General features: G+C 54.7%; 9 protein-coding genes across 9 annotated transcripts; 3 read left to right on the forward strand and 6 right to left on the reverse strand.

Moving 5' to 3' along the window:
- Positions 1-376: 376 nt before the first annotated feature.
- EV422DRAFT_228470 (fatty acid desaturase-domain-containing protein) lies at positions 377-2,117 on the reverse strand. The gene is made up of 2 exons (XM_053065534.1): positions 2,098-2,117; positions 377-2,015 (listed from the first exon to the last, which is right to left on the reverse strand). The coding sequence occupies exon 2, from the start codon at positions 1,805-1,807 to the stop codon at positions 470-472; it is 1,338 nt and encodes a 445-aa protein (XP_052922213.1). The 5' UTR covers positions 1,808-2,015; positions 2,098-2,117; the 3' UTR covers positions 377-469.
- Positions 1,908-3,472, reverse strand: EV422DRAFT_228503 (uncharacterized protein). Its single transcript, XM_053065536.1, has 5 exons — positions 3,191-3,472; positions 2,773-3,110; positions 2,573-2,705; positions 2,377-2,498; positions 1,908-2,302 (listed from the first exon to the last, which is right to left on the reverse strand). Exons 2-5 carry the CDS (start codon positions 3,096-3,098, stop codon positions 2,008-2,010), a joined length of 876 nt encoding a protein of 291 aa, XP_052922214.1. The 5' UTR covers positions 3,099-3,110; positions 3,191-3,472; the 3' UTR covers positions 1,908-2,007.
- A 136-nt stretch (positions 3,473-3,608) lies between these two features.
- EV422DRAFT_542082 (telomere stability and silencing-domain-containing protein) lies at positions 3,609-4,871 on the forward strand. Its single transcript, XM_053071247.1, has 5 exons — positions 3,609-3,649; positions 3,701-4,200; positions 4,315-4,318; positions 4,340-4,653; positions 4,677-4,871. The coding sequence occupies exons 2-4, from the start codon at positions 3,767-3,769 to the stop codon at positions 4,532-4,534; spliced, it is 633 nt and encodes a 210-aa protein (XP_052922215.1). The 5' UTR covers positions 3,609-3,649; positions 3,701-3,766; the 3' UTR covers positions 4,535-4,653; positions 4,677-4,871.
- A 704-nt stretch (positions 4,872-5,575) lies between these two features.
- On the reverse strand, positions 5,576-9,700 carry EV422DRAFT_542086 (tryptophan synthase beta subunit-like PLP-dependent enzyme). Its single transcript, XM_053071248.1, has 10 exons — positions 9,489-9,700; positions 9,140-9,247; positions 8,200-8,784; positions 8,045-8,116; positions 7,724-7,962; positions 7,574-7,645; positions 7,302-7,515; positions 6,533-7,233; positions 6,333-6,456; positions 5,576-6,240 (listed from the first exon to the last, which is right to left on the reverse strand). The coding sequence occupies exons 1-10, from the start codon at positions 9,532-9,534 to the stop codon at positions 6,047-6,049; spliced, it is 2,355 nt and encodes a 784-aa protein (XP_052922216.1). The 5' UTR covers positions 9,535-9,700; the 3' UTR covers positions 5,576-6,046.
- A 306-nt stretch (positions 9,701-10,006) lies between these two features.
- EV422DRAFT_604830 (uncharacterized protein) lies at positions 10,007-12,148 on the reverse strand (the record flags this gene model as incomplete). The annotated part of the gene is made up of 5 exons (XM_053073765.1): positions 11,881-12,148; positions 11,670-11,818; positions 11,414-11,593; positions 11,040-11,320; positions 10,007-10,968 (listed from the first exon to the last, which is right to left on the reverse strand). The coding sequence occupies exons 1-5, from the start codon at positions 11,953-11,955 to the stop codon at positions 10,007-10,009; spliced, it is 1,647 nt and encodes a 548-aa protein (XP_052922217.1). The 5' UTR covers positions 11,956-12,148.
- On the reverse strand, positions 12,039-15,564 carry EV422DRAFT_622733 (uncharacterized protein). The gene is made up of 9 exons (XM_053074186.1): positions 15,296-15,564; positions 15,116-15,211; positions 14,748-15,026; positions 14,506-14,671; positions 14,018-14,338; positions 13,870-13,947; positions 13,586-13,806; positions 13,368-13,508; positions 12,039-13,284 (listed from the first exon to the last, which is right to left on the reverse strand). Exons 1-9 carry the CDS (start codon positions 15,362-15,364, stop codon positions 12,205-12,207), a joined length of 2,451 nt encoding a protein of 816 aa, XP_052922218.1. The 5' UTR covers positions 15,365-15,564; the 3' UTR covers positions 12,039-12,204.
- Positions 15,565-16,067: 503 nt separating this feature from the next.
- On the reverse strand, positions 16,068-17,687 carry EV422DRAFT_229073 (uncharacterized protein). The gene is made up of 2 exons (XM_053065537.1): positions 16,396-17,687; positions 16,068-16,326 (listed from the first exon to the last, which is right to left on the reverse strand). Exons 1-2 carry the CDS (start codon positions 17,425-17,427, stop codon positions 16,135-16,137), a joined length of 1,224 nt encoding a protein of 407 aa, XP_052922219.1. The 5' UTR covers positions 17,428-17,687; the 3' UTR covers positions 16,068-16,134.
- Positions 17,688-20,941: 3,254 nt separating this feature from the next.
- EV422DRAFT_229185 (uncharacterized protein) lies at positions 20,942-21,976 on the forward strand. The gene is made up of 2 exons (XM_053065538.1): positions 20,942-21,528; positions 21,612-21,976. The coding sequence occupies exons 1-2, from the start codon at positions 21,082-21,084 to the stop codon at positions 21,948-21,950; spliced, it is 786 nt and encodes a 261-aa protein (XP_052922220.1). The 5' UTR covers positions 20,942-21,081; the 3' UTR covers positions 21,951-21,976.
- Positions 21,977-23,242: 1,266 nt separating this feature from the next.
- On the forward strand, positions 23,243-25,301 carry EV422DRAFT_542104 (uncharacterized protein). The gene has a single exon (XM_053071249.1). The coding sequence runs from the start codon at positions 23,319-23,321 to the stop codon at positions 24,903-24,905; it is 1,587 nt and encodes a 528-aa protein (XP_052922221.1). The 5' UTR covers positions 23,243-23,318; the 3' UTR covers positions 24,906-25,301.
- Positions 25,302-26,248: the final 947 nt, after the last annotated feature.

Genomic DNA, 26,248 nt, shown 5'->3' on the forward strand with positions numbered 1-26,248 from the left:
GGTTCCACCATCTGGGAAGGCTGGCCAATGGGAAGGCCACGTCCCTAAGGGTTCCCATTGGCCAATGGGAAGCCTGGCCGATGGGAAGCTTGGCCGATGGGAAGGAACGTTAGCCGACGCCAGCCCTTGCGCGCGAAATAACAGGCTTCCGCGCGAAATAACTTACACTTAGGGTTGGTTACATGCGCGAATAACAGCCCAAAGAAGTCCACGGATCTGGAGTCTTTTCTGGCCTCGTGCTCGACAGCGGCTTAGGTGAGCTGTCAGATCTGAACTCAGCTTTAAATGAACCGTGACCTCTTCGGCTGCCAAGATGTCAGTGTCCACTGCGCGCACGCCCAAAGAGGCGGGAGAGCAGATGGAGAGAAACCCTCCGGAAGATGAGGGTGGCGAGATGCGGCCAAAAAATGAATTTTATAATGCAACAAAGTGATACAGTACAATGCGTTGTTGAGATAGTGTCCTTTAATCAAAAAAGGCGTCCTTCGATCGTTTCAGATTGCACCGACCCGAAAGCCATCTCCGAATTATGACGAAAGTAAGAGGCAAAAGCTTCACGGTAACCCGGGAAGTTAGTGTACCGGATGCCATACTTGCGACACAGCCGTTGCACAATGGGCTGTATCGCCGCGTAATGACACATGTTCACGGTGGGGAAGAGGTGGTGCTCAATCTGGTTGCACAGGCCGCCGGAAAGGATGAGATAAAAGAGCGTGGGCGAGCCAAAGTTTTGCGAGGTGAGCACTTGGTGCTCGTACCAGCCGCGGTGTCTGGCGCGGATGGCGTCGTGGCCGAGGTGGGTCAGCTGGGAGTTTGCCATGAAGAGCAGCGAGACCATCAGCCATGGCACGACGGCGAACGCGAGCCTGTACCAGAGGGAGTGCCGGTGCAGTAGCGCGAACGGCCATCCGAGCATAGTGACAAACGTCATTATGCGCGTCGCCAGATGAGCGGACCAACGGGCCGCCGAGAGGGGCGGCAGAGGGACAACTTCGTTGTACATGCGGGTGCGGTGCATACGTTTCTCGTTCTCGTAGGTGAGGCCGGCAACGAGGGCGACGGCCCACGCGGTGATGACATTGCACACATTGGCCTGCCACAAATATGCCTTCTCCCACGGCGTATCGGGGTGGTACCGCCAGACGTGCGGTGCGTGTAGGACGTCAGGGTCGCGGTGGGATAGGTTGGTATAGGCATGATGCCCGACAACGTGCTGTATTTGCCAGGACAGCGGCGAGCTGCAAAAGGGGAAGAAGTAGGATAGGAACTGATCCAGCCGCGGCCATGGTGACAGAGCAAAGTGCGTCGTCTCGTGGAATGTCGAGAAACCAAAGATAAAGGCCATGACCGGTGCGGCGAACAATCCCCACAGGGTCCCCTTTATCAACTGCGACACTGCTGCGATATACAAGACGCCCAGTGTCCCCCACATCCACCACCGCGGAGGTGTCGCTTTGATGGCGTGCCGCACGCTGATTCCCCTTGACCGGGCGAGTTGCTGAAAGTAGGTGCGGACTTCGCTTTTGACCTCCCGGGAGAAGGGCGTCTCCGTCCAGTCAAAGTCGTCGCTGGCAGTGTCGATCCCAGCTGCCTCTTCCAAGGTCTGCATGTCCTGGTTGGCCATGCGGTGCCGGGCGAGGACGGTGTCAATGTAGACGCGGTTCATGAGCGTGTGGTGGCTTTCGAACATGGCGGTCGCATCACGGCCAGACGCCAGCAGGAGGTTCCGGGTTCCGCCGGGGTGCACTGCGGCAAAATGCTCCAGGTTGTACCAGACGCCATGGATGCGGACGCACAGGGACGGCATACCTGTGGGAGGTTGGCAAGCAGGCAGGGTGGAGGGAGAAGGTCTTCTTCACCCTCGTCGTTTAAGAGTGATGAGACAGTCAGTGGATATGACCCCACCCGGGATGGATGGTGTACACGGCGGATCACCGGGCGCCAAGCGGAGTCAGGAGGCCCTGCATCCGATGAAGCTTGTGGACTGACAGTATGACAGGTATGCCGTCATAACCCTAACCCTAACCCTATAAGCTCACCCACGTTCCGGTGACGCGCGCGGCTTCCATGTGAAAATGTCCAGCACGGCACCCTTACATGTATGGAGGTTGTAACCAAAGATAGAGAGCAATATGCGATTGTCATAGAGCCGACTCGAGCGATCCTTCGAAAGCGTACCCGTCTACCTCCCGTTTCCTTCACCACCACCACCACCGGAGCACCGAAACAGCATGGATGCCGAATCTCCTTTCGACGTTTACAAAAAGTACATCCCTGAGCGAGATCGCAAATACTTTCCCGTCTATGACCCGGAGGACGAACCGCGTGTCATTGAAGAAGCGACACAGATAAGGAAGGACTAGATCATGCTCTCACCCCATACGAATCTGAGGTCGTCGGCATAGCCATCGGCGACCAACATGGGAAAACACCAAATGTCTCAAAATGCTTGGCAAAACACGCGGAGACCTGGCGGAGGGGACCATCACCCGGCTAGACTTTGCGACGGAGACGATCAATGAGGAGAGCAAGGGAACGCTCGGGTCGGGTCTTTGTCCATGCCTCTTCGTACTTCATCTTCATCATAGCCGCAGTCGCCGTCTCCATCTTCATCTTGAGCTCCTCCGCGTCCCATCGCTATTTCCCTGTGTCGTTCTTCTTCTTCTCCTTCTTCCGCCCACCACGCCCAAGGTTTTTGTGAGCCTCTAAAGCTTCCAGCTTGACGCGTGCCCTCTCGTTTGCCATTGCGCCCGCCAACGGCTTCCCATATACCTTCTCATATCTGAGCAGGCCCTGGTTTCACACGGCCTGGTGGGTGAATTGCACGTAGGCATGGCGCCTGTCGCTCGGTCGCTTCCTGGATGACCACCGCGAGATAAAGTGCTGTTCCGCCTGACATCGGATGAACACCATGTCCCCAGGGCGGTACCGAAGGCGAGTCTGCAGATCAGGTAGGCAGAAGCGGCCTTGTGGGAGCCGCGGCGACGACGAGAAGGATGGAAACGAGGAAGTGCCTTGATGGCCCCTATCGTCATGGTTGATGCCGTGATCTCCTTCAACATTATTGTTGTGATTGTTGCTGGCATTGCTGGTTCCATTCTCCGGGTTGTCTGCCCTACAGAGTATGAGATATCATGAGAATCCTCTTACTCCCATTCCATCTTACTCCTTTCAAGGAAACGATGCTTACCTGCGAGTCCCGCCACTCGCACCCCTCCCACCCCTGCTGCCTCGATTCCCACTGTAGATCGCAAAGTTCCGGCCACTGCCGCCACTGCCGCCGCAGTACCACCCCAGGCGCTACTTCCTCCACGGCCTCCACTACCACGGCCTCCTCCAGCACCACGGCCTCCACTACCACGGCCTCCTCCACCACCACCGCCTCCTCCTCCCGCTGCAGTCGCTGCAGTCTTAGGGCAACCCATCTAGATTCGAGGAGGCAGACCAGAAGTTAAATCAATTGTGTTGAGCGCCAGCCGGTCTCTTGAGCGCTCTCTCTCTCTCTCTCTCCCTCATCCCCTGGGTGCATACGCCATATGCGCGAACCCAGGGGTGCGTTGCGAAGGAGGAAGGAACGTTAGGCCGCCCGTCTACACACTGGGAGCTACACATGTAAGTGGACATAAACGGCGCTGACATTCCGCTGTGTCCCGCACAGTCCCGCATACTTCCCCACTTGACTCGGCTTCTTCGCAACCTGTGAAGTTCTTAGTCTGAAAGCCCCAACCCTCGAAGACCTTCAACCTCTCGAAGCTCTCTCTCAGCAATGTCTACTCAAGTCGTCGTCAACCTCTTTGCCGGCCTGCAGCCGCTTTGTCTACAGTTTTCTGACGACTCCAGTGCCTGGTCCGTCAATCAGAAGCAGCTTACTGTGGAAGACCTGAAGAACAAGATCTCATCTGTGCTTCCGTTACACCCCACCGACCAGCTCTTAACAACCGAAGGTGGTCGCCCCATCTCTGATGACTTGCCTCTATTCCCGCACAACGACCTCGAGGATGGAACTGAACTCGACTGCGCCGAGGCGGGACGGCTTCCACCAGTGTTCAACCTGCTGGTCAGGGTTCCCGGCGGGAAAGGAGGATTTGGGAGCATGTTGAGGGCACAGGGTGGAAAAATGGCATCGCAAAAGACGACGAATTTCGAAGCGTGTAGGGATTTGTCGGGAAGGCGGCTCAAGACTATGAATGATGCCAAAAAGTAAGTCTGTCTTCGCATAGTTTGTACGGAACATGGACTGTGTCTAATCGTCATCTTCGAATAGACTTGCAGACTACCTCGAAAAAGAACCTGAACGCAAACGAAAACGGCAAGAGGAGTTGATTAAAAGCTGGAGAAGGACCTGCAGGAGCCTGAGAAGCGAAAGATTCGGTTCCATGATCCAGATTTCGTTAAAAGCCATGAGAAAGTGATGGATGATATCCAGGACGCCGTCGTGAAAGCGCTGAAAAATGCTCCGGTGGGCGCGGCACTGAAGGTCAAGGATGTGGAGAAGGTGACGGTCAAGCCGGCGGCGGACCTATCACAGTGGTAGGTGCTCAAAGACGTATAACCTCGTCGAAATCCGGACACATGCTCATACGACTCGGCTCTTTAGGGATGACCTCTCCGGACCTGAAGATTCGTACGATAGTAGTGAGGAGGAGGAGGAGGAGGAGGAGGAGGAGGAGGAGGAGGAGGAGGTCATCAGACTTGCAGCGGAAATAAATACGAAGGGAGCCAAGTGGGTCGAGGTAGAATCAGACAGTTCATGCGACGAGAACAAGATCAGCGCTGAACAGGTCATCGAAAAGGCGAAGGTGGCAACGGTGTAACCGGAGGGCTAGATGGAGCGCATCACATTTTTGGATTTTGAAGAAGTTTTAAATGTATCGTTTTTGTTGGGTTCATTTGGTATATACAAAGAACATTGCTCAATGAGCACTCATCCCCAAGAAAACGACTATAGCCCTTCTCGACGCAACGACAGGACCCTCTACAATCCGCCTCTCCTTTTACCCTCGCCCCTCTCGCTCTCTCGCGGCATGGGTCCCCTGTGCGAATCATCCCTGATCGGGGGCACGCCAGCTCCGACCCCATCATTGGTGCCTCCATATCCCTTTGAGCTTCCACTCTTTTGATCCCTCTCCGCATTCGTATCCGCCGTCCCATCGCTCTGAGAATGTGCGTTCTTGAAGCGGTGCGTGTGCGTTTGGTACTTCTCTACATCTTCCTCCTCCGATTTGGATGACTTTGATGCTGCGGGTGTGTTCTGTGTGGGGCTCTTGGCGGGTGCGCTTTTGCATGGGTCGACTTGGTCTTTGCCGACGTTGTTGCCGTACCCCGCGGTCGCATAGCTGCGGGTGAAGGATGGGAAGATCGATTGGGTGGCGGGAGATCTTCGGGCCAATGTGCGCTTTGTGATTTGTGCGAACATGTTGATTATTGTTGCTACTGTACGTAGGTTGGTGTATTGATACTGGATTGATTCGAGGATTTGATTGCAATGGCCAACTGGAGCTGCTGAAGTCGATACATCCTGCTCGTTTTTATACAACCTTCCATTGAGTGGAAAAAACCAAGAACCAAGAAAAAACTTATTGCGCCACTAGCAAGCAGATTCTCCACATCGATGTCCGTTGTCCGTTGAGGGCGGTAAAAACCACCCCTTGCGCTGCACTTCGCTTTCGCGCGTCATGAGTGACATCACTCGACGCGTATCCGACCGTCTCGCAGTAAGGGATCCTGCTTATAGGACGCTCACTTCAATTAGAAGGGAAGCCAGCTTCTTGCGAGGGATCTGTACATTGCGCCCACTGCGACCCGGAATTCTTAGATATCACGATGCGTGCGTGGAAGAATGTATGATCTATGAATGTAAGATGGTCGAGATACAAATAACAACAAAAGACAATAAAGGGAACGGAACTGGAACTAAGGGAGTGTGGGAAAATCTTGCAAATCTCCATAAGAAAACACAAAGGACGCTCAAAGCGTTGGACGCCCTCACTCAGGGGCACCCGATAACGCTCTCACTGTGAGAAAGTTGTTCGATCCGCCACTATCTTCACTTGCTACCCTCAAACCTCAACTCCCACCCAATCTTCTCGCCCAACACCGGCAACGCCTCCGCAACACTCTGCACATCCTTATCCCCCCTCCCGCTCAAACACACCACGATATCTTTATCAGCTGGCAGAGTGCGGGCAAGATCGATCGCTTTGATGAGGGCGTGCGAGGATTCTAGGGCGGGGATAATGCCTGGAAAAAAATGGAGGCGGTATGGGGGTTAGGTGGGGTGGCGTGGCGTGGGAGAACAGTAGAAAGATGGGGGATGGGGGGATGAAATGTACCTTCGAGCTGGCAGCAGAGACGGAACCCTTGGAGGCATTCGGCGTCGGTTGCGTGGATGTATTCGGCGCGGAGTGAGTCTTTGAGGAAGGCGTGTTCAGGGCCGACGCCGGGGTAATCCAGGCCCTAAAAACAAATCGGAAGGGATGTTGAGTATCGCAAAACAGCAACATCTAATAGTGACAGAGATATCAGTACATACAGCACTAATACTATGCGTCTCAACAATCTGCCCCTTCTCATCCTGTATCAAATACGTCCTCGTCCCATGCAGCACGCCCGGTTTCCCCGTACTCAAAGTCGCGGAATGCCGTCCCGTCTCAACTCCATCCCCGCCGGCCTCAACACCCACAATCCTCACGGTCGGATCATTTACAAACGGGTGAAACATCCCAATGGCGTTACTCCCCCCGCCCACGCAGGCGACGACCATATCGGGGAGCTTGTTGTTGAGTGCGAGGAACTCTGAGCGGGTTTCGGTACCGATCACGGATTGGAAGTCGCGGACGAGGGTGGGGAAGGGGTGTGGGCCGATTGCGGAGCCGATTAGGTAGTGGGTTGTGGAGACGTTGGTGACCCAATCCCGCATGGCTTCGTTGATTGCGTCTTTCAACGTCTTGCTCCCGCTCGTAACAGGAACGACTTTCGCGCCCAGCAATTTAATCCGAAACACATTCAAAGCCTGTCTGCGAACATCTTCAGCGCCCATGTAGATCGTGCAGTCCAGACCGAATTTGGCACACACGGTGGCGGTGGCGACGCCGTGCTGGCCGGCGCCGGTTTCGGCGATGATGCGGGTTTTGCCGAGCCGTTGGGCGAGGAGGACTTGGCCGATCGCGTTGTTGATTTTGTGCGAGCCCGTGTGGTTGAGGTCTTCGCGTTTGAGCCAGATGCGTGCGCCTCCTGGAAAAAAAATCACGGTTCAATCATGCGACACATGGAAACCCTAATGTGTTTATATCCCAACTCACCACCCTCCTTAGTCAACCTCTCCGCCAAATGCAACGGGCTCGGCCGGCCCATGAACGGATACAGCTCTTTAAACTGTTTCCAGAACTCCGGATCCTCCTTCGCCTTCATATACTCCCGCTCAATCTCCTCGAGGCAGTCTACGAGGGCTTCGGGCGCGTATTGTCCGCCAAAGGTGCCGAAACGCGCGGCCAGGCCCGTTTTGAGGGTTGTTACCTGTGGGGGAAGTGTGAGTGGGGTGGGAATCGAGGGGGAGGAGGGAGGGGAAGCTTACGGCAGTCTTGACCTTCTCGGCAACATCGTGTGCGACTTCTTTGACGGTGCCGGTGACCGCTCCCGTGACAGGCTATCGCAGGGGTGGGAGAGGACACGTTTTCAGTTTTCTCGACTTCCACGGAGTAAGAATACAACAACAACAACTCACAGCAGCCAAAACCTTCTCCGCAACACCCTGCGCCGTCCGAGCCACACCCTGCGCGGTCGGCGTGGCAGCAGCCAAAACCTTCTCCGCAACCCCCTGCGCCGTCTGAGCAACTCCCTGCGCGGTCTGAGCGACACCCTGTGCCATGGCCCTGACCGTCTCGGTCGCGGCTTGTGCGGGAGCGGGACCGGATTCCTGGACGGAGGCTAGGTGCGGGGTGTCCGAGTGGGCATGGGGTTCTTCTACGAGGTGTAAAGGGGGATGTGAGAATTATGGATGTAATGTGACGTGGGAGTGACTGGGGGAGGACGGGTTTTTTTTTACCTGGTCGCAGGACGGTGCGGCCGGTGATTTTGGACGCAAAGTCTTTGACGGCGTTTGCGCGGTGTCCGTGGGCTGTGTGGGGGGATCGCGAACAGTGAGTTAGTACACACACCGCGTCTCAGTGCCAACACCAGTAACATCTAGCGGCCACATACCAGCCTCCTTCAACGTAGTGATAATCTTACTCCCAATAACAACACCCTCGGCCTTCGCGCCAACCTCCCTAAACTGCTCCGGGGTCGAGACACCAAACCCAACCGCCAACGGCAATTTCGTAAACTGTCGAATCCGCTCAATCAACGACGGCAGATCGGACGAAACCGCAGCGCGTGCACCGGTAACCCCCAAAGTCGAAACGACATAAATAAACGTATCCGCAACCGACGCCAGATGCTGAATCCGATTGCTCGTGGTGGACGGCGCAATCAGCGGGATATACGACAACCCATACTCGCTCGCATGGTCCCTGAACCGCTCAGCTTCCTCGGGTGGCAAATCAACGACGATGAACCCGTTGACGCCCGCGCGCGCGCAGTCCTGCATCAGTTTCTCTTCGCCGTAGCTGAGGAAGGGGTTGTAGTAGCCCATGAAGACGACGGGGACGCGGAGGCCGCGGGAACGTGCTTGTTCGACGTATTTGAGGCAGTGGAGGATGTCGGTTGGGGGGGAGTGGGAGAGAGCGGTGAAGGAGGAGTCTTGGATTGTGGGGCCGTCGGCTATTGGGTCGGAGAAGGGGACACCTGTGGGAATTTGTTGGGAGTTAGGAATACGAGAAACTTCCTAGCGATGCATAGCTAGCAAGTCCAATCCATCCGAGGCGAGTGCAAATCGAGGGTTGTGCAATACGATATTCTCGCGAAAACAAGGTTTGGCTGCGGTGCGCCAAGCGCAAAATATCCCAACGCTCGCCGGTGCTCGCCAAGAGTAAGCGAGGGAGTATCGCGCCATTGACACAATACGAACTCGCCTCGTACCCGCTCCAAGCGTTCGTTCCCTCTAGTCACCCTTCCTATCCTCAGCTTCCAAGCGCACCAACCTCGTTTCGCTCGCCGCAGCACCCTTGCTGTCGGTACCCATCACCATGTCACAACTCACCCAACTCAATGATATCAGCCCCACCCTCCTGCAACGCCAACAACACATCAACCGTATCGCTCGGCTCAGGGTATCCGGCGGTCACATAGGCCACGAATACAGGGCGTGCTACAAGTTCGAGAGAAAGATACACACATTCGTTAGCCTCAAGAAAATGTTCCCGAGATCCAAACCCCGCAATCAAACTCGCAGCATCCCTTTTGATCCCATCCTCTTCATACAATGGGCCCCCCCCCCCACTACCGCCCCGCCCCTCGTCCACGGCACACACTCCTCGTATCCTCGTCTGCCCCACACTCTGAACTACGTTGCCACCCCCTGTCCTCCCTGTTCCCTCCCCACAACCTACCCTCCTTGCCAACATCCCCAAACACGTTACGGATATGCTGCGACATATTCTGCGTGTCTTCTCTATCGTCTAAGCAGTTCGCTCTGTGTCAGTCTCTTCTATGTATGAGTGTATGTCTGTGCGGTGGGTGCAGATCACGGGCGGGGTTCGTGGGAAAATCCGAGTGTTATGGGAGCGTTGCTTTTATGGGAGCGGCGTAGAGGGCGGAAGGGTGAGGGATAAGGGTTAGGGTTAGGGTTGGGGTTAGGGTTAAGTGAGGGATGAATCGCGTGAGTCACTTGCTGTGTGTTCCTCTGGCGTTCCCTCTTCCGCAACTCGCCCCCACGAGTAACAGCCAATAACAGCATTGCTACCGGCGTGGAGCGTTAGGGTTAGGGTTAGGCCACAACAGAGTTGTTATGGAGACCATGTCGCTGGGAGTCGGTGACGGTGGCTGGACGCACGTTGATGAGATCTGAGAGTAACACTACCGAAGAAGCAGTAGCAGCAGAGATAGTATATATTCAAATGCCAGTCCATCAAATCATAGTGGTCTCCGGTCTCCTCCCTAACCCCGGCATCCCCACCGGCCGTCGCCTAGTCCACACCACATCCGATGACACCCGAGCATAAAAATGCACATCCTTATGTCCCCGGCTTGCATCCCCTTGTATATCCGCGCGGTCAGTGGCGGAGGCATCATGTCCCTGTCCCACCTTCCTAGGCCTCGCAGGTGGCCGCGGCCGCAATGGCTCTGATGGTTGATGCGCGATTGGTTCCGTGACAATCGGGCCATCCCAACAAAGCCAGGGCTCCTTCGCGGTCGTTTTGTCGACGGCGCTGTTGGTGTTCCGGTGTGCAGGATGCGGCGGTCCGGAGAAGTCCCGGTGGGCTTCGTCTGTGGAAGATATTGAGCGGTAGCGGTGGAGGCGGAACTTCATGCTGGCGGACATTGTTGGCTCGGCGGTGGATGGGCGGGCGGACGGTGTGCGCGGAGGGTTTCGTGTTGGCGGGGCTATTGGGGGATGTGGGTGCTTCGGTGCGGATGGTGCATTGGCTGGAAGGGTAGGCGTTACGGGTGGTTCTGATCGAGTACCGTCAGATAGTTGTGATGCCCTTGACGGCTCAACTGCGGCTAACCGTGTACTCGTCGAATCTGACGCCGGCATTTGGAGATCGGTGTCATCTGCATCGAAATCGGTAACGGTATGACCTTTCCCCGCTGTCGCCTCTTCATGTGCTCGAGAAATCGAATCCACCGTCCCTGCAGTCAGTGAGGCCCGCGCAAGCCCCGACTCCCGCGAAGCAATCCTCGTCCGTCTACTCCTCAAATACAATACAGGGTTCCCGGCCATGATTTGTCCGGAGCCATGGGTAAGGTCACTTGTCACGTCCTCTGTCCGCGTATGCGACGTTTTGGAGGCACTTGATGGCCGTCCCGTGCTCGTTCTGGGGCGTCGCGTTTTGGATGCCGTTGGCCTCTCTTTCAAGAGCTCTGTCACTGTCACATATCGCGGTATGAGATGAGGTTCTGCTTCAAAAATGCTTGCTGCACGATCACAAGAAACTAACCTCCCTCGTGCTCAGGAACCTGCTCCACCTCAGGTTTTCTCCGATCAGCCTCAATTATCCGCACATCATTCAAGATCTTTAACCCCGGCAACGCCGAACAAAGATTCCACCGCAGCTCCCTCTGCCGCATAGCCCACTTTCTCGGCTCCACTCCCCATTCATCATCTGCACTCTCATTGGGATCGCTTTCGAGTCGTATTGGGTTGTTCGTGACGGTCAGTTGCCGTAAAGACAAACACAGCGCTAGATATTCTATCTGTTCCATAGATTCGATCGCGTTTCTGTGCTGTACATAATTTAGCATGGCCGTTGATGTTGAGAGGTGCTCCCTCCCTTCCTTTTGGTGATTGAGTAGCGCAAGACTAGAAACATACCCCTCCAAATCCAGAACTTGCAGATTCTCCAGCATCCCTAACGCGCTGATATCCGCAATCTCGTTATGTGCCAGGTAGAGTTCCTCAAGATTGGACATGGAATCGATGCCGTCGAGGTCAGTCATGTCGCAGCGTGCCATCCACAGTACAGTTAGGTTCAAGTAGCCAGAGCCGATGTCTCTACAAACCCAAATATGCAGCGCCCAGATTTAGTTGTTTGGAGCAGTCGGGTAACAGTCGGAGTACGGCCACTAACCGAATGGAAGGTATATAGCTGTTATTCAGCTTGAGATGGCGGAGTCCAGGCAGGAGCTTGCCCAGCGTCCCTAGACTCGTCTTTCTGGTGTCGACCTTCATCTCGAGTAGTTGCACCGACGACAAGTCACTGCGGTCTGTTATCGCAACCTATGGAAACCCAGTCAATCGCCGAACTCCGATGCTTGACCACAGTCCTTCCTGCTCCTCACCAGCTTCGCTTCGGATAGATGTCCCTTGACGAGCTCCTCCACCTCATCCTGCGGAGAGGAAACTTCTGGGTTCATGTTGAATACGGCTACAGTTCGAATGTACTGTATGTATATGGCGCCAAAACGGGCAGCAAAACGGAACGGGTAGCGAGGTTGACCGCGCCGTATGGCGTGCTTCTAGAACCTCGCGTCTCCCGGCATAACACCAAGTAAGTGTAAAATCATGGCCTCGCTCCCAACGCTTGTACAGTAACTGTTCTTCAACATAGCCAATCCAAACTCCAAAAAGCGCGGCAAAGAAGCCCGCATATCACACACACAAATCTACGCAAACATATCGTCTTCCTCATCCTCGTCTCCCACCGGCACTGGAACCTGCCTCTCCTCCCGCCGCCCATCCACCTCGTCTCCCATACCCACACCCACATCCGATGCCTGTTCCTCGTCCAAAGGCTGCCACCCTCCACCCTGTATCCCACTCCCACTCCCATTCGCATTCCGAATCTCCTCGATTTCGACTGGAGTCGAAACGCCGTCTTCGCTCGGCGTTGAGGAGGCAGACGAAGAAGAGCTGATGTTCGAAACGTGCAGTGAGGAAGGTGGGGTTGGTGTATTATTGTCGTTGGAGTGGGTGGGGAGAGTGGCGGGAGCGGGGTAATTGGAATTCATGTCGTCTTCGGGCTGGGAGTCGATAGATGTCCATTTGCTTTTGACAAACCCGCCGTTGGTGTCGGTCACGCCCCCCTCTGCAGTTTCGGGATGGCTCTCGCGCTTGGTGGTGGTGGGGCTGTCATTCAATGCGTGTCCCTCGTTCCCTTTGAGCACCGCATCCTCACTCTCATTCCCATCCCTCAAGAACGCCTCCCTCAACTTCTCCACAAACTCCTCGGGATACACAATCCACCCCTCCCACACACCCAGCACCTCACACACCGCGCGTCTCATCTGCTCCCGCCGTAACCGTTTCCCCACCCCCCTCCTCACCTCCCCAAGATGCTCAAAAACCTCTACAAGCCGCTTCTCAAACCCCATCCTATACTTCCACGCATTGGGTATCGGTGTCGCGGTATTGTGCAAGATATCGCTGAGGAGGTACAGCCGCGCGATCTTGGTGGGGAAGATGGGCGTTTGCGGGATAAGGAGGGATTTGATGAGGGTGGAGATGACGTCGTCGGCGGCGAGGGCGTGGGAGAGGCAGAAGACCATGCTGCGGCCAATGAGGTGGCGGTCGAAGGTGAGGTTGCGGAGCATGGATTCGAGGCGGAGGCGGGATTTGGGGGGGAGAGTGCCTTTTGTGGTGGTGCTGTTGCGACCGGGTTTGGGTTTCGAGCGAGGCTGCTCGGACTCGGAATTGGAGTCTTCCGAGTCGGAGGTGGACGACCAGATTTCGTCGCTGTTGAGCACCTGCGGGTCATAGCGGGTAACCATGTTAGCATTCACGAGATCAGGGGGGCTTTCAGAGGCACGCCGGGATGGGAAGAACTTACATCATCGTCAAAAGGCACCTCTGGCGGTGTCCACACGATCCCATCATCAAACATCTCAAACGGATCCGTGGGCCATTTGTTCGGCCGGTCGCCTTGTAGGATCGAGTACAGCTTCCAGCGATAATATACATGCTCAGGCGACTACGAAGAAAACCACAAAGTCAGTCCATCAACACTCGGTGGATGCACACATACGAGAAACAAAACGGAAAACGCACATCATGCTGAAACAAGAAACCGAATTGCGTATTGTCCCTCTCCCGGTCCATAATCAACGCCTCGAAGTGAGGTCCGTGCTTGACCACCCGCTCGATGAATCGATGGATGATCATGGTGGTCTCGCGGTCCGCGGGTGGGAGGACCTCCACGTCTAGACGGCCTTTGGCGGGAACGGCATGCGCGCCTTTGAGTGCGTTGGGAGGGGGGACAGCGCCGAATCCTGCCATTGGAGTATTGTTTCAGTGATGCTTATGACCCGGATGAAAAAGGGCCTATGTCTTACCTCCTACGGATCGCCCGAGTTGCGCGTTGAATGGATACCCGGAAGGCGCTCTGCTTTGCTTCATCGCCGTCGGATGCACTGTTCCCAAAATTGCGGTTGAGAACGCGTGTTCGAATCTCGACGGATGAAAATGAAACCAGCAACTCACCATATACAGGCTTCGGAGGCAAAGTGACAGACTTGCCCCACCCAACCTTGAGCACATTCCCCCTCAAATCCTTCCCATCCAAGTTCTTCAAAGCCTCCTGCGCCGCCTCGCGGGTCATAAAGCTCACAAACCCACAATTTCGGTTCCGTTCCTTCTCCTCTTGCGTGCGCGGCCACATGATCTTGACGCTGGCAATAGGCCCGTACCGTCCAAACTCTTGACACAGGAGATCCTCGTCGACCGCGATGTTGATGTTGCCGACATACAGGTTGGTCGTATCGGGGTCACCGGTGTCGTGGGAGCCCGGTCGCTCTTCGAATGCTGGTCATTGGTTTGCGGGGTACGTAACGTGAGTTATATTGTGTTCGTTTCTTGCCCACAACAGAAAAGCAACTGGGGGGGGGGGGGGAAGGGGTAGGAGAGGCATGCTTGCCCTCCCTCTCTCTCCATCACGCAAAGTGCACTACTCCGCAAATCTGTAGCCGTACCCGCTCGTAGAGTTAACGAGCCCGAATCGGACATTTGGTCGACGCCGGAAGCGGCGTGACGTGCATGTTTTGATCGCAGGCGTTCGTCTCGGTCTTCTTGATCCCTTTTCAGCTCTTCCAGGAACATGTCGAGGTTTCGTTTCCGCTGTGGTTTTGGCACATTCCGCTACGAAATTGATGGCGTGATTCTTAGCTCATGAATTCACACATTTATGTAACCATCTTTCCCAAGCTCTACTCACTTCGACATCCTCGTCCAGCAGCGGTTTTGCATTACGTTCCTGCACAAACAACTTCGGGGCAGTAGCATCGACAGCAGCACTGGCTTTCACAAACGGCTGCGGCATGTACAGCGTAGGTTTGGCTGCTGCCGGTTGCTTCGACTCTTCCACCTCATGGGAATCAAAGACCCCTTTGGGCATAATGACGCCTCCTTTTACCCATCCCTTTGGCTTTGAGGCATCTTGATCAAATGAGGCGACGAACTCGGCGTACACTTTTGCTGCTTCGTCTTCCTCTTGCTATTGAATCAGAGTTCGAAGGTGATCAGCAACCCTAATTTTGCCACGGAACCGTGAACTCGAGAAAATGTTCCGACCAAAGCACAAACCTTCTTCCGCAACGCAGCCTCCTCTTGCTGTTTCTGAAACGCTGTCTTCTTGTTGATACCGACAGAGAATGCTTGCAGCTTGGTGTCTGCGATCTTCTGCAATTATACGAAGGGCATTGTGGCGGGTAAGTAACTTCCTAGCGTAAGAGCACATTCTGTGGTTCGTCCTGACACCCATACCTTCACAGACCCCGGTTTGGGCTTGTCTATGCCCCAGGGCAGCTTCTTGGGCTTTTGGTCGGAGCCCATTGTTCGGTCGGTCGGGTATCGGGGTTGAGCGGGCTTCTTGATAATCCACAACTGAGCACTAGCTAGGATTTATGAGAGAATGAGTCGGAGGGACCCGAATGAGACAGTGAATGTTCTAAGAGTTGTTCTGTTGCAGGCAACAAGCCCTCAAGATCAAGCTGAGCCCATTGGAGACCCGGGCTATTCGACGGCAAAAGGGCAGACTCTTGAGATCAGCATGGCGAGATCTGCTTCCCATCTGGCCAGCCAATCACGCACCTCGAAGCAGAAACTCCGGCCAATCACACGCCTCCATGCAGAATAAACTGGCCAGGACATCTAGCCAGCCAGCCAATCACACGCCTCTGTGTGTGGGAATGACATCTCAGTTCCCTTGCAGGTACGCGCTGTCATAATCTGTCGGAGAGCGTCTTTGTCTTGATGGCCTTCACTGCCCTCTGTTTTGACTTGCTGAATGATCTCACGCATCTGGTCTGGACGAGGAACGTATTGTATGGACGAGGAGGAGGTTGGATTTCATCAGCAAGCCGACCTCTATTGCGTCGTTGTCGCAGCCCTTCTCGAAATGGGTTCCGTCGCCACCTACTCGTTCATAAATGTCGGGCTCAATGTCATATAGATCTCGAGCACCTTTGATGTATGTTTATCATGCACATTGTATCGATCGATTGATGGTTATTACAGGTTGTAAACAAAGATAGAGAGCATTAGGGATCCTATCATACATGGCACCGTCGGGAACTAGAATCTGCTTGCAAGACCATGATGCCTCAAGCGACCTGGATGCGATCGTTCTCAGTCGGGCAGTAAATTTGCACCGCCTTGCCGGCGTCCATGGGAGTGACCTTGCTCCTGGAATCCAGGAAGAGATTGTTCCAGACGAACTTGGCGACGTAGGCGTGGGCGACCGCGCTGGGGTGGAAGCAGTCGAGGTCGGAGATGTAGTTTTTGGGGAACTTGCGCTGATGGAACAAGAACTAAAGTGTGAGTCGATGATGCTTACCTTTATCCTTCTTTCTGGCATCACTCACCAAGTCAGCGGCACCGACGCCAGGGTCCATAATCACGGCAAAGTCGTTGTACTTGTTCTTATAGTCGGCCACAATCTTGACCAGCTGCGCGTTCCACACATCGATCTGGTCGTCCATAATCTTGCGGGTGTGCACACCGAGCAGAGTGTCCCCCAACGATAGAGCGCATGTGCATTCCAGATGCAACCCAGCGATTCGCAGGCCTATGCAGTGCGGGTCCCTTTTCGTGAGCTCCCAGATCTGCGAAACTTTGAACAGCGAGATGACGTTGACGATAGTTCTAGGAATGTTCTTGCGGACTTTCTCAAGCACATTTCGGATGTAAGCATCGTACTGCTGTGATGTGGTCGGCGTCGTGCATGATCCACAGACGTCGTTGGCGCCGATGAGGAGGTTGAGGTATTTCCAATCGTTCTGGAGGTCGACGTTCTTGTTGTTCCTGGTGATATCAATCAAGTGATTGACTTCCTTATCGAGGTTCTCGAACTTGGCGCCAGACAGCGCGACGTTGAGCACGTCTTGGGGGCTCCATTCGAAAACGGGGCACAACTGGCCGTAGCACACTTCAACGAGGTGGTTGCCGTAGCTTCCGCCGTACGCTTTGTTGTTGAAGTGCTTGGCGAAGTTGAAGACGGAGACGGCGCCGGCGTCGGAGCCGGAGGCAAAGGAAATGCCGCGGTTTTCGTCGAGTTGGGTGAACGGAACTCCCCAGTTCGAGCCGCGGGCGCCGAAAGCGGCGGTGATGCTGTCTCCCAAGGCCATGACGACTTTGATGTCGTCGATTCGTACGTCTACGGAAAATTGAATGCGTGAGTAAGGTTCGTGAACTTCCCGCACAACGATTGAGTACACACCAGAAATGTTTGCAGGCGGTGCGGCGCGCGGCGCGAGCATCGGGCATTGGGACACATCATCGACAAACGTTCCAGCGTTGGCGAGAGCGAGGGGCGCCGGTGCGGCGGCGACGCCAGTGACCAGCAGCATGGCGGCCGAAGCAGCAGCGAAGGAGCGGATGTTTGAGGACGAGAACATCTTGTCGTGAAGCGTCTAGGTGATTGTCGAGGGAATGAACAACAATGAGAGATTTCTAGTACGACCAGGGACCTGCCCAATGGTGCGGATGGAAGGGGTTACAATTTTATGAGGGAGAAGCGGAATGGATTGATGGTGAAGAGAAAGGGAGCATGCATCGCCGTCGTCTTTTATAGTGCGACGAGGTCGTTTCCTAGACTACACACGCTACACTACACTACACTCCGTGAGCAGCACGAGACGCGGGGTTTCAACGGGGGCCCGCGGACGTCCATCGCAGATGCATTCGGGTCTGATCGCTTACAGGGGATCATAGTCCGTCTATGGTAACCCAGTAATGCCGCTGACCCGCCGTTGGGAAGAAAGCTCGCCGGCTAGCTAGGGGTCGTCTACTCCAACCGGACATGGCGACATCCCTCTACGCGCCGATGCTGCACAAATGCTTTCTGACGCTGGCAACCTTGTCATGAGATGAAGGGATTTTCTTCAACAGGAACAGGTTACCAGCGCCGGGGCCTTCATGCTCCACCGATGCTCGAATGTTACCGCTGGCTTTCGGCCACGGTCGAGCTTTCATGCTCGTTGCGCATGCGAACTCCGCGGCCGCACCTGCAAAGTGCTTCCACGCATGAGCAGCGTCGGCAAAGACTTAGGAACTTTTGATGCCCGCAATGCCGCGCGGCCGGCCCGTCTAGCCGCAAATGCACAATCGCAGATGACCTGTCCCTTTTTGTGTGTGCATTTTCTTCGAGCCGCGGAAGTGGTGACAGAAAGAGCAAGAACAGAAAGCCCTCGCCCACATCATCCCCTGTTGCGACACCCCACATGTGCTGGGATGCACATGCAAACAAGGGGAATCAAGCGCAAATCGCCTCGCGTGAGGGTGTTGGTAAGTCCCGGGTAAACCATCTCTTAAAAGCGGCATGAGATGAACAGAGGCTTCATGCTACGAGAATCCCGACGGACCCTGTACAGGGCAAGTTGCGACGTCAGAGAATGCTCCTCCAAAGGCGCGCAAATTGCACACATACCCAAAAACCTGTGGTCGTCCGAGTCTCCCGATCACTTTCAAAATCAATCCGCTGTTTACTTGCCCTGCCTGCAGTGTACATACATCCATGCCTACACGAAGCCTGAAGGTCAAGCTGTGGCAAAAGGGGAGCCATTTGGCATTTTGTGCAAGCCCACGCGTCGGCCTTCGTCTGACGTGGACCACCGTCCCGCTCGCCCGACGCCCTAGCGAGTCAAGATCTTGACCGACCACAACAAGGGGGCAGCTTGCGCTCGTGACGGCTAGCAACTATGTAGGTAGGCGGGAAGGTACATACAGTAGGTCTACTAGGTCCATCCAAACTCACCCTTCCGACGGGCCTCGATGAATGTATTTCGCTCCTGACAGTGAAAGAACGCTTATCACGTGACTATGGCTTAATTAAATGGGCGCCGCGCTTACGTACAGCGCGTCGAACCTTTCGGGAACACCGACGGGACAAACGGATGCGTAAGTAAACGGGCGAGCTCATTCGCGTCCAGGAACGGTGGGCGCCGGCGCTCATTCAACGCCACTTTCCCGAGTTCTCCTTCGCCGATCTTCAACGGACCATTCGACGTCAGAAGTTCGACCGTCTCGTCTCCAACAACATCCTCGAAGCAATAGCGCAAGTCCGCACCGTCGACATCCTTCGCGAGCGACATGGTTTCGATTTCTTGAGTGCGCACGTTATCCACATGACGGACAACATGCCAACAATGTTCTGCTTCAACAATGGCGGCGGCCACACGGACCACCTTTTGCAGGTCATTGAGCATCTTCTCCTTCGCTATCGGCATCAGAACACATGGTGGCAGGCGTTCCACATTCCCGGCAAAGAAAGCGTGATAGCGGACCTCGACTCTCATCAACAGAACGATCGGAACGACTACCAGCTCAGCCCGCGAATCCTTCGGCAGATTCAAGGTCGATGGACGTTGAATCACACAATGGAGTTTTTCGCGACGGGCACGAACCCCAATCCTCGCATTCCGAACGACTGAACGCTCGATCCACGCGACCCACAAGCCTTCGCCACAGATATCATGGAATCATCACCTCTGCTACGTACCGCCGTGGCTGCTCATTACAAGCATTGCCCGCAAAATCTTCGACGAGGAAGTGCACACCCTGACCCTCATAACACCTTTCTGGCCGTCGCACGCAGCCTTCCCACTCCTCCTTCGTCTCTCAATCGCCAACCCAATACCGATTCCATCCAAACCAAAGGTATTCCAAGCCCAGAGCAGGCTTCCGCATGACGGTCACAATCGCATGGCGGTTATCCGGTATTATAGCGCACAACAAGGCCTATCGCAGGCGGCTATCGACAGTACGCTCCAGTCCCTCGCGAACAACACAAACCACAACTCCGTCTGGCGGAGCTACGTACGCTGGTGTCCATAACAGCACATTGATCCCGTTCGCGCCGGCCATTCATCGGTTCTAAACTTCCTCACCGACGTTCACTCCGAGAAAGCGTCTCGCCGTCAGAACACTGCAAGGTTACCGTATGGCTATCGCGAACACGCTGCAAAACATTACCGGCGACGAAACACTTATCAGCACCTCGCCCGACATACTACGTTTCCTTCAAAGGTCTCGCACGCTCGACCAAGCCCACCAAAAAGGCGTACAAAACCATCGCTCGCCGCCCGCGATGGAATCATCGGCGATAGATTTTTTTCGCGTCTCAGAAGCATAGACTTCTAGACATCGGCAAGTTGTCTACAGCAGCGGACGCCGGTATGCCTTCATTTGCTAGAATGAAAGGTTAATTTTGCGAATCTGCGCCATCAGACATCGTTCTATTTTACTAATGTCTAGGTAAGCTCTAAGCGATCTAGTGCTTCTAGTCACTCTACGCCTCGCCGTTCAGGCTACTGTCGCACATAACAACCGCACAACAAAGGAAATCCCATCCTGCTATCCTCTCAAACCACCAGACAAGGTGGTAGGCAACGTGTTCTGGGAATCGTCCTGACCCATGAGCCATACTGGCGTACATTGCGCCCTTCATTCCCCGTTGCTTGACCTGCTCCACCTTGTACTTGACAGCATCCACCGAGTCAAACGACACAAAGGTCCTGTCCTGAGCACTGTACGCCGCGCTCGCCTTCGCCTCGTCATCCCAGTATGTCTTCCAAGCAGGATTGCCGACAATCTCTGCATAAGAGAGGATGCCCTGCTCGTTGTACGCATTTCCACTGTGAGATTGGTAGAGACCGGGCTTGGACGCTTTGACTTGTTGCAAGAGGGACTGAAACTGGCCGCGTGCGCCCGTGGGAACATTAGGTTAACTTCTGGCGCGCGTTGTGGTCGTAAGCCGTCGAGACTCAATTGATCAAGCGTCAAAGACTCTCAGACTCCTGGTTACCGTGGGATCGGCCGCCGATCGGCGTGAAACTTTAAATTTACTGTATTCGGTGGGCAGGGAAGGGAGGAGTCCGTGGGCTCCAGTATGGCAAAAATGGGCCGCTGCCAGTAACTGTACAGTACATATATATACCCTCTCGTTCGTTGTGAAGGTCAAGGCAACCCCCAGCTGGCAGCTTGATCAATAAGACACGACGATAGGCGTTCGTCGAACCCCAGCCGCTGAGCGCCGTCGCCACATCTCCGACATGGACCATCCACCTCACCACGCTTTATACCCAACAGCTATGCCAGCACCCCACCCGCAAGCCTTTCCAACATTTCCAAAAGCTATGCCAACACCCCACCGGCCATCCTTTCCAACGTTGCTCAAGATCGCTTACAACCCCCACAATACTACAAGAGACGGCTTGTATCTCGTCGACGAGCAATATTACCCCCTGTACGTTTTTGGTGAGGTCGAACTTCCCGGCAAGTGGGCGCCTATATGGAGAATGAGCAAAATCGTCGATGCGTATGACTGGGGACAGGGCAAACAATTCCTTGCCAAGATGCCGCCGGAAGGAGCCACAAAGCCGTTGTACGACCTGAGGCCGCAAAAGGGGTGGGATATGTTCAAGGTGGGATGGGTGTTCAAGGATGTTTCGACCGGGGAGAAGATGGAGTTTGTCGCGGACAAGGAAGCTAACTTTGGGGTATGCTATTGCAAAACGTGTTGCGGTCGGACGAGGCAGCGTTGCATCGGATCTGACTTGCTTTCTTCTCTCACCGTATTCAGCGTGTTCAGCCCTTGAGCGTACCTTTCAAACTCAAAGACGGCTCGCAATGGCATCTGCAAGAATCTTACAACCAGGCGGAAGCACGTTTCACCATATCGTGTCGACATCCGAAGGACGGCAGCTTGACCCCGGTCATTCAAATGCATAAGAATTTTGGATACGCCATCCATAAGGGCAGCACCTGGGGAACCTTGACGGTAATGAGACCGGAATGGATACCCTCGATGGAGGCTTACGATCTTCTGGTGTTGTCGGGTCTTTACTCTATGGATACAGATGTTCCCCACAATTTGACTGCGTGGATTCCGTCGCTGGAAGCGGCCATCGGAAATCGGTAAAAGACGCAATGTCGGTTGACTGTATCATAAAATAGCCTAGAAGCCATAGACCTACAGTAGCACTTGTACCGAGTTTACGGACTGACCAAGGGATTTTTGGGGGCAAAGTTGTCCAGTGATCCCTTTCGATGCCGGTCGGTTTGCGCTAGTTTCCATCGTCCTCACGGTAGCGAAGGCAGCCGCCGTAGAATCCGCGGTTGATTGCTCTTCTCCCGCCGGGTGCGCCGGTCTACTTCTCAGCATCGGCAGGCCCATGTGTGTCCTATCGTGCGTTCTCATGGGCAGCCACCAGTCCCTGGCGCATCGACTCAGTAGTTGCCCCGCTGCCGCGCGCCTGCGCAAGCTTCCGGCCGTCTTTCCCTTCTTGACGCCTCCTATCGGCGTCGGCGGTGCATGAGTCGTTCTGTCGTGCATTTCCTTCCTCTCTGACGGCGTCCTCTCATCCACAAGCCTCGTTCTCCGAGGTGCGTAGCAGGTTCTGCCGTGCATTATCTTGCACTCTCGACGCATCCACCTCCTCCACTTCTTCACACGCTTTTGATCGGCGACAGCTTTCCTCTCGGCATATGGGGTAGCTCCTTCCTCGCCCACGCGCCTCTGAATTTCCGCGGTCTGTTTCTGACGCAAAAGCTATATAGCAGGCAGCCGAAGCTCCGTTTCGAAGGAGGAGTTGACGCTGGCCACTCGTGTTTCAGGGAATTGCTTCGCCAGCACGAGTACCCACTGTCCTTGGCGCCCACTGCGCTGCCCCGACTTCTCGCTTCCTCCATCTGGGAGAGGAAGTGATATTGAGAAGGATTTAGTTGGCCAAGTGAACGACATCAATCCGCAGTCGTGCGTTGTTTACTTACATCCATCGCATCGAGCAAGTCCAATCTTTGCGAAACCCAGGAGACTTGCAACAGCTTCACAGCAGGCATGCCTTACATCTGAACGTCCGGCCGGACGCATTGTAACATCATTCTCCTTGCACTGTTGAAATGGGCCCACGATGTCCGCACAAAATCGAAAAACGGTGTGGTTCATTTTCCAAGACTTATCCGTGCACAGCCCAAAGTTCCCTGACGGTTCCATGGATGCTTCTACATGCCAAACACATCGTATGCTACGGCCACGGTGATCAGCCAATCCCTGCCGGATGTCTCAGCCACGGTCCGACATTTCTGAAGTCTTCTCTAGCCAGGGCTCAGGCGCGCAAACCGAATCGGAATGATTTTCCCAAGCCCGTGGATCGGGAGGATCTGCATTGAAAACTTTAAAAACTCAGACCATTTCAGTGGGTCCCTACATCTTGGGAAACCCACCCACTCGACCGAAGCCGGGACGAAAGCTCACGATTCCGAAGTTTGACAAGGGCAATCAAAAAGAATGGATAAGCTTCGGATACCAGTCGGTGCTATCCTGCTTGCCCTGATTTTGGTGACCACCGGCGTGGTCGTGGCGCCGCTCTGCGTCTACTTGTTCTCTGGAACGGCTTCCGCCGGTGACGTCGTCATCGGCGTCGTGCGCCGCGATATCGAAAGGAGCCTCGCCAGCAACGTCATCAGCTTCAGTTCCAACTGCCTCAATGTCATTCATGACCTGGAGCACGGCACGGCCACAGGAAGCTACATGGATCGGTTCTTGGCGAATCGATCCAGCCGTATGAACGACCCGCAGTATGATCAGGAGGTCAAGCTCGAAGTTATGCATATCGCCATGCGAAACAATGCCGCTGCAGGGTTTCTGGTCAATCGTGACACGATATGGGGCGAGACCGTCTTCTGCGGGGGAAACAACACACTTGCGCGGTTCTGCGATTATCCCATCAACGAAACCGTTCAAATCTGTGACAACGGTTCTGGGATGATCGTAGGCACTGGGCTAGATGAGCGCGTCACGCTCGACGTGCTGGTCTCCATCCCGACGAACCCACAGGCGTCGAGAAACGACGTGCCGGCAACCCCCAAAGTCAGATGGAAATCACCAAACTGGTTTGTCTGGCACAGCAACGACGGCAACAAGGCAAACGTTAAAGTGGAGGCGGGTTTGGCGTGCCAAAAAGCCCTCTGGTTAACCAAGCCCCCTCCGAAAGCCCCACCCTACACGCAGAATTATGATTTTCTCTTGGTTGGGGTGTTGGACATCAAGCCGCTGGTTTCTATGTTGAGAGCGGTGCAGGCAACGCCGAACACAATCATCGCAATGATTGACTATCGTGGTAGGACGTTGGCTACGAATCGATTAGACTTGGGACTGAATGAAGCAGGCGACGGCCCCGCGTTGATATCCTCCATCGGAAGCGTGCCGCTGCAGACGATCAGCAACGCCACGATCGCCCGCTATTCCAACTGGACGAACATCCCGAGCGCCGTAGAATTTGCCGTGAAAGTCGAAGGCGAGAAATACTGGGCTGCCCTGCGTTCAATCAAGGACGATTACGGCTTTGAGATCATCTTATGCATGGGCATACCACAGTCCGACCTCTTGCGCCCTTTGATCCAAGCCAGGAACGCTGCGATCAAGTCCGTCTGTATCACCGGCGCATGCATGGTCGCCATCGTCGCGCTGGTGAGCTACCTCGTGACGCTGCCTCTGAAGCGGCTTTCAAGCGCCATGCGAAAGGCCAATCAGTTCGACTTCTCCGCCCTCCGTAAAGTGCCTCACATCCACCGGTGGGGATTCAAAGAAGCCGCCGAGACCGAGACCGCTTTCTACACCATGGTACGAAAGTTTGCGAACGAAATTGACGAACACAAAGCGTTCATGGCCGGGCAACGGCGCTTGTCGCTTGGGCCTATTCGTGAAATACAGCCGCGGGGATCATCGGGAACTACTGGCCCGTCCACTGGCTCGCCCCTGTCGCCCCTCGGGTATCCACCTGTCAGTTCGCCTCCAGATACAGGTTCCCCCGTCGGAGACACCAAGGGAGGAACGGACGATCCGAGCGCTGCGTTGCTTGCGTTGCGGCCGTAGCGCTTTCTTCCTTGCGGTATCAAGATTCGAATGCCGCTCGGGGTTTTCGCCATCATTTCGGCAGTAAAGCCCGATTCATATAGGCAACCGACAGCTAGAGGGACGCCCACATCCTTTTAAACAGCCGGCGTTTGAATGTCGCGTATGTACAAATGGACTCTTTATACAGTACCAAGTAGTGTATGCATTCACAACGCTTCGTCGGAACGGCGGAAATCGGAGTTTTTCAATGTATTCATTTCTTCCGTCAACAAGTTGAGAAGGCTTGCAGTCTAATACATGATCCAGGTGACATTTATACAGGGAGGGGGTGGGGTGAAAAGCTTCGCGAACACCGGAAGCTGAAGAACACACCAAAAGGGAGGAGGCGGGTTATGAAGATGATGTATTGAGGCGCCGGACCACAGTATTTACCTACCATCGCAGTATGCGTCTCGCATCCATGTACAGTGCCGTTCATAAAGCAAGGCCGCTGTCAATTTAATTCACCGGCCCCCTGGACGCGCCTCTCCATATAGATAGATCTACGCCTAGTATCTAGTGAATCCTCCTCTAGCTGCTATGACTGCACTGTGCGAGAGCCACAATGGTGCTTCTCCGAGCAAAGCTGAGGGGTCTGGGCATAATGCCCAGCCAGATGGCGAGAATGTGTTGTGCATGCATTTCCAATCTCGACGCTCGGGTTGTCCGGAGCGTCCGGCCGGCGACGACGCGGTCGAGCACTTCTCTGACGCCACTGTCAAGTGCGGCCTTGCTTTATGAACATCCATGTAGTTATGCTGGTAGAGAATTGTCGTGGTACAAGAATGAGGGCCCTAAGTGAAGTCAAAAGAATGAGCATTTCCTTTCGGGCGTGCCGGTGCAACCCAGTCGCAGACAAATACGATACTTTTCTGCATGAACTTCCACGTGTGATTTGAGGCTGCTCGGCAGATGAAAGAATTTACGAAGAAAACATTTGGAATCAGTACGCAAATCGTCAGGATCTTTATCGAATACCATGAACTGTAACGTACCATGTGCTTTCAATTTGGAAGTCCGGTGCAAGGACTGAGGGAGAGGTTGCAGGGGAGTATCATCAGCACATGACAGCCTAATATTAGGCCCGTAGAGATGTGAGGCACATGACAGCCTCTAAGAGGCCCGTAGACTCAAACAGCACATGACAGCCTAGGGAGGCCCGTAGATGTTGTCGGCACATGGCAGCCAAAAGAGGCCCGTAGACGACTGCGGCACATGACAGCCATAAGAGGCCCGTAGACGCTACCCGTTGCACGCTGCAATGCTCTCTCCATCCCGTACATGTTGTCGGCACATGAAAACGTACTGTGGGAAATGTAACC

Source organism: Fimicolochytrium jonesii, assembly GCF_025526975.1.
Source record: "Fimicolochytrium jonesii strain JEL569 chromosome Unknown EV422scaffold_29, whole genome shotgun sequence".
Taxonomy (NCBI): domain Eukaryota; kingdom Fungi; phylum Chytridiomycota; class Chytridiomycetes; order Spizellomycetales; family Powellomycetaceae; genus Fimicolochytrium; species Fimicolochytrium jonesii.